Source organism: Micromys minutus, assembly GCF_963924665.1.
Source record: "Micromys minutus genome assembly, chromosome: 5".
Lineage (NCBI taxonomy): Eukaryota > Metazoa > Chordata > Mammalia > Rodentia > Muridae > Micromys > Micromys minutus.
The window spans coordinates 73,819,793-73,826,316 of NC_137974.1; the positions used below are offsets into that span (position 1 = coordinate 73,819,793).

Consider the following 6,524-nt stretch of genomic DNA (forward strand, 5'->3'; position numbering starts at 1 on the left):
ATTGAAAGTACTTATCTAGGACACAAAAAAAAAGATAACTCACTGATAAAGCGGTGACCTTGCCAGCCCCCCCCAAAAAAAGAATCTTAGTTTGATCCCCAGAAACCACATTTTAAAATCAGTGTCTCATCCACACATATGCCTCTGAAGTTGTCATCTTCTCCCCAAGACACAGGTGAAGCATTTCAAGCTAGCCTCTCAGCAGCAGGCCTCACCAGAGAGATGTGAACTGAAGCAACTGAACCTCAGCAAACATGCTGGGAAGACTGATGCTCACACAGCTGTGGACCCACACAAGGATTACCCAAGAAGGTGAGTACCTTCTTGGTCCTTATTGCCTCAACAGGAGGAAGAAGAAAGGGAGGAGCATCAAGCCCAGGTCAGGGACCATTTCTTCTTCACTGTGCCTCCAAGTCCCTCCTAGCAACAAATCATAGCAACAAAGAGTACGTGTTTTCATCGCCCAGTTCTAGGGTCAGAAAGAAGAATAGGAAATGACCCAGAGAGGAGCGAAATGAACAAAAGCGCCCTCTGGTGGAAGAACCAACTCCCTCAAGCTGCTGTCTGTTCTCCACATGGATGCCACAGCAACTGTGCCAGCACACACAGATGTGCTTTGTGTGTGCATGCACACACACACACTAACTAACTAAATAGTTAATTAGCTAATTGGCTGGCTATAACTATAACTAATTGGCTCTCTACAAGAGGAATAATTTTAAATGGAATCTACTGTGTCCTCAATGACAGACCCAGCTGTTCCTCAAAGACAAGCCTGCTGAGTTAGTGGGTTTAGAGGTGAAAATTCTAGTTTTTTTTTTGGGGGGGGGGTTGTTTGTTTGTTTACTTCTCCCACACCTAAAATTGGAGCATAAAAGTTTAACGGACAAGAAACTGTGAAATAATTAAGAAATTGCAAAGTGGTATTATTTTTACTGCAAATTTAACATAAAGCTGCAGCAATAATATTCAGAAAGAATGCTGTGGGTTTATAAATGGGTACTTCTCTAAAGAGTTGCTATTTCCTCTTCCTTGTGTTTAGAGGAACACAATTTCAACCACGGCTATTTGTAACTAAGTCTTAATGCCAGTAGAAAGCAGTCATCTTCACCGAGTGCTTAGTTTCTACTTCCTTACAAGTGAGCACACTGAAGTAAAAACCAGGTAAAAACCCAGATGTCTCAGAACAGTGCCAAAGGCCAGGGAATGATGGAAGGTACTTTCCTAACCTAAATGTTTTTAGAGAATCTTGTTCCTTTTTAATAGCAGTTACAATCTCATTTTAAGATTTTATACCACCTCTTCCAGCCCCAAATAGCCTCTGAATAGCACATTATCTTTACAAGGAATAATCTGGGTGCTCCGGAGCTCCGTAAGCAAAGCTCTTACTGATTCTGCTATATTAAGTCCTGACCAAAGTGCCCTTGCCGTGCAAGATACTCAAAATGGCTAATTCTGCACTTAGCATGGTGCTGAAAATCCATTATGAAATTGCTGTTTGAACACAAAATCTAATCTTCAGACCCTGAGATATTTTCTAATTAGGAAGAGACCAATTTAAACACTGAAACGATACCACCATCCATCAAATAGAGAATTCCTTATTTCCCCTATCAGTTTCAACCATGTTGTTCTTCCCTAGCCCACGATTCTTTGTACCAAACTACCATTTTGCTCTTAGCCCACTGAGTCAGCCTCGAGCAATTACATGTTCCCTATCGGCCTGTTTCCGTTCCCAGCATGAGTGTGGCATGTTTAGACCAGACAGACATATGGATCACATTTAGCCTCTTTGGGTGTGGTACTTTCTACCCAGCAAGCTCAGACTTTGGACTTTGACATTTTTCTAAAATTCCTTTCTTGAAGGCAATGCTTTGAGTACGTTTCATAAGGACTGAACGCAAAAGTAACAGAAGGCATGGTGGGCAGGAAAGGACACCCACGTGCGTTTCCGGAATGAAAATTCTAATCAGATTTTTCTCACCAGTGAAAGCTCTTTCATGAAGTGAATCTCAGCTTTAAAGCAGAAAGGGAGGGAGGGACAGAGGGAGGGACAGAAGGAGGGACGGAGGGATGGAGGGAGGTCAACAGAAGTGTAATTTTTCTCCATGAGACACCCACAAAATTGAACAGATCACAGGATAAAAAGAAACATGATTTATATTGCTTTTGGATTTCCTGTTTGTGTGTTATTTCTCCGTTCACAGTTCTAGAACATATATCCCATAACTGTTACTATTACTCTTGCTATTGTTTTTGCCTCTCGGTTGAATCCTGCGGCTGAACCTTCACGTATACCAACTACAAATCCTTCAGCAGAACTTTTTCCAGGCCTGTCTGTTCACAGTGTGTTAACGCAGTCCAGGTTTCTCCAAGTTCGCTTTCTAGGCCACCATAAGGTATTTCGTCTTCCCACTCCCTTTCCTTTTATTTTTACGCTTGGATAACTTTCAACAAGAAAGAGTGAAGACTTTCAGCCGTCATGGTCTGCCTTCCCTAAGATGGAGCATCCGATTAGACAGCTGGGCTTGGGAAACAGGAAGAACAGCCTGCCACGTGAGCACTTTGAATCTCTAGGCAGCCGACCTCTCCTTTGACAGGAGTTCAGGAATCAGAAGGAAGATTCTAGGGGAAGGGAGTAGAGGCCCTGTAATTAGCAAATGTGGGGAACTCAGGAATACAGAATGAGGTACCAGCACTGGAAACAAAGGAGCTACTGATCTTGTCTGTGTCTCTGCTCAGCCCTGGCTGCTGTGCTATAAATAGAAGAGCCTGTGCCTAGAGATATGTTGATTCTATCAACAGTAACCTCATAATTTAGAAATATTTGGAGATGTATTCATAAGGATTCATCTGCACACTTGCCTGCTGAGAATCCCCCTCTCTTAACGCAGTGGGTGGCCGACTTCGAAACCCGCTAATGATGTGTGAGATGCAAAAAGTGTAAGAACAATTATTTATTTTTTTAATCTAATACATGCAGAAATGCTTTTAGTTCTAATAGCCTTCCAGGCATTTGGCTCTGTTGCATAAACAGTGAGCAACCTTTTAAGCTTAGCACCTTTATTTTTTTTTTTAAACTGGCTATTTTTTTTCTAAAGATAGTTGTAATACCCAGAGAAAATTAATAACTTGATTCTTTAAACATAGTGTACACTCGCAGTCAAACATCCTATAGCAATTACAGTGTCAACTATACACATATCTATGTATGTTTAGACAAATGGTGGTTTGTTTTTTTCAAATCAGGCTCCTTTGAAGTTAATTGTAGTGGACATGCACACTGCTCTAAGAGGGGTTAATCTGTCAACTTATTAACCTTTGTGAGGGACATTACCTAACCATGATTTATAACAAAAAAAAAGTAACAACAAAGGTCAGACGGAGGAAAGATCTTGATTATTGCGTGAAAAAATTATTACTGAGGGAAGTAAAATTCTCAGTGTAAACCATTTTTAAGATTTACGAGGGGTCTGGGGATGACATTACAATACAGTGATGGAGCATTTACCTAATACCTTCAAGGTCCTAAGCTCAATTGCCACCAGTGCCAAACATGACAATACTAAAAATTAGTCATGGTATTAATATGTGTTGGCATTAGTATCGTAAACGAAAAGGGTAACAATGCCTAAATTCTCAGCCCTGGAGAAACTGAGGCAAGAGGAACACAAATTTGAAGCCAGTTTGGTCTACATGGCCAGGACCCACTTCAAAAAGTCACTCGAAGAAAAAGGATGACAAATATACTGGCTCCCATCGCTACAGAATGATGGCTAAATGGAGGAACCAAATGGGGTCATTTCTTCAATTATTTCTCTCTCCCAGTTGCTTCTGTTTCCTTGCAACTTACTACTATGCATCCTTAGTTAGGCTTACTCCTCTGATGGGTAGGTGAACTTAACTGCTTCCATTTTATAAGACCTAGGAGATATATGTATGTACACACACACACACACACATAACTTCTTTCATTTTATAAAACCTAGGAGACTAGGAGATATATGTACGAATACACACACATATAGATATAGATAGATATAGATATAGATAGATATAGATATAGATATAGATATAGATAGATATAGATATAGATAGATAGATAGCTATAGATATGGATATATCTTCTGAGAATGGTAGCAGATGTTGTATATCCATGTCACTACTCAGCCTGACCTGACCACACATCAGTCTTGCCCCACTCACTGTGTCTACAAGAGTCATGTCTGCTCCTCCCAGACAAAGTTGGCTTTGAATCTCAAAGTTCAGGTCCACACATAAAACTGAGGCCACTGTTGCTTTAAAGGGAGGAAGTGGATGCAGAAAAGGCAGAAACAAAAGGCAATCCCCCTCCTGAGAGTGCCACACAGGCAGGTGAGAGAAGAATGTTTCCTAAGCTCTGCATAGACTCTCGAAGCCTGGGGCCACCAAACCATATTTTAAGTCAGAGAGTTGTTTAGTCATTACAGCTCCCCACTGTGCCTTTTTTCAAATTTGCCACAAGTTCCGCTCGCTCTTAGAGGACGTTGCCCTCCATATAGAGAGCTATCGGCAGCTTAAAATCCTCCTCTGAGCTTTGAGCCTAAGATGGCTTTTCCTAATAGACATCTGAAGTACCTTATTGAGGCAGCTACACACATATTTAATGATGCCCTGAAAAGACACCCAGAGTGAGCAAGAGTTGACACAAATCGAAAATAAAAATAGATGTCCAAAAATAGCATCCATGGTTTCAGACTGTTGACCATGCCTTTAATCCACCTTTAATGTAAAGTACTCAAATCAAAAACACTCAAAAGTTGTAGCAGGAGAATGAAAAGAGGGAAGAAAAACATCATGTGGCGGGCATTATGTAGAGAGACCGAACTGCAAAAAGTAACGAGATACATAATATACAAGTTACTTTAATAAGAAAACTAGTAACTTTTTTTTGCCATCAATAAGAAATATACTTATTTTTTTTTAATCCAAATGCTGGCATGGTCCATAAAATTTTAACAAGTTTATTTATAATTGTTATAAAGTTGAAATGTGTTCCCTGAAACATGTTGCTTGCGTTAATGCTTTACATCTTGCATTTATATTTAAAATACACACACATACACACACACAAATGAACGTGGAGAGACTGCCAGTACCTGATTCTGTCCCCTATGTTTCCACTCACAGTCATACACTTAGGTACCTTTGACCCCATGGGAAAAGTATCTAGCATTCAGAACTACTGATAACAGGACGAAGAGGAAAAAATATTTTTGAGAATGAAATGTTTCCCCTCATAGTGGACTCTTAAGCGCATTCCCCGCGTATGCGGCGTGCTAGCTGGATATCTTGGCATAACTGTTACACGTTTGGCATGGATAGCACACAGGTTGGTATTTTTATAAAGGCCAACCGCATAGGCCTCGCTTGCCTCCTGTAAAGCACCAATAGCTGCGCTCTGGAAGCGCAGGTCTGTTTTGAAGTCCTGAGCAATTTTTCGCACCAGACGCTGAAAGGGGAGCTTGGGAGTCAGAAGTTTGGTGAACTTCCGATAGCGTCTGATTTCACGGAGTGCCACAGGGCCAGGCCTGTAACGATGAGGTTTCTTCACCGCTCCAGCAGAGGGCGCACTCTTGCGAGCGGCTTTTGTTGCCAGTCGTTTCCCGGGTGCTTTACCACCAGTGGATTTGCAGGCAGTCTGCTTTGTACAAGCCATGGTACGGGCACCTCCTTACTTACCCCTTCTCCTTCGGCTGGAGCTCAGCAAGGGAGAGGCAGCGCTGGCGTTAGAGAGCAGCGGAGGCTGCGAAGGCTGCCAAAAACTAGTAACTTAATGTTAACTTTGATATAAAGAATCAGCATCTGTAGATAAACTCAAAAGTAATCAAAGTAGTTGATATTAGCATTAATCAGTAAGAGGCTGAAGATGAAGTTCCGCAGTTTAGAGTACTTGCTGCTCTTCTAGATGCTCTGAGTTCACATCTCAGCAGTCACACAAGGTGACTGAACTGACTAACTCCAGCTCCTGAAGAGTCGATGGCGCCTTCCTGCATCCACGGAAGCTGCACACAGTTGGCATTCACAGACACTCGTACACAAGCACAAATGAAAACTAATAAGTCTATCTTCCCAAACACGTGACCAACACGATGCCCTGTCTCATCTAATCATAGCAGAAGAAAACGAAGCTTGGTGTTGGACACCAGTAGCAGTGCTGTTTGGTACAAAATTTTAGAAAATTCCTACAGACGAGCACACGGCATGACCTCTGTCATATAAAATTAAACAGACACATCAAGGCCAGAATGACACGTTTAAAAGCCAGGAGCTGTACCTCAATGTGACAAATATAAAAGTTGAAGCTATCTTGCAAGGGAAGAATTAGTTTTTTTTTTTTTTTTTTTTTTGTTTTTTTTGTTTTTGTTTTTTTTTTTTTTTTTTACAATTGAGTCTCACTGGATATATAACGACACTTAAAATAAGACCATATCCAGCAGTAACTGGAATACACAAAACAACCTCAATGGTATTTTTGTAAACTT

General features: G+C 41.1%; 1 protein-coding gene across 1 annotated transcript; it reads right to left on the reverse strand.

Moving 5' to 3' along the window:
• Window positions 1-5,221: 5,221 nt before the first annotated feature.
• Window positions 5,222-5,698, reverse strand: LOC308421190 (histone H3.3A-like; the record flags this gene model as incomplete). Its single annotated transcript, XM_080917468.1, has 1 exon — window positions 5,222-5,698. One exon carries the CDS (start codon window positions 5,696-5,698, stop codon window positions 5,222-5,224), a length of 477 nt encoding a protein of 158 aa, XP_080773594.1.
• Window positions 5,699-6,524: the final 826 nt, after the last annotated feature.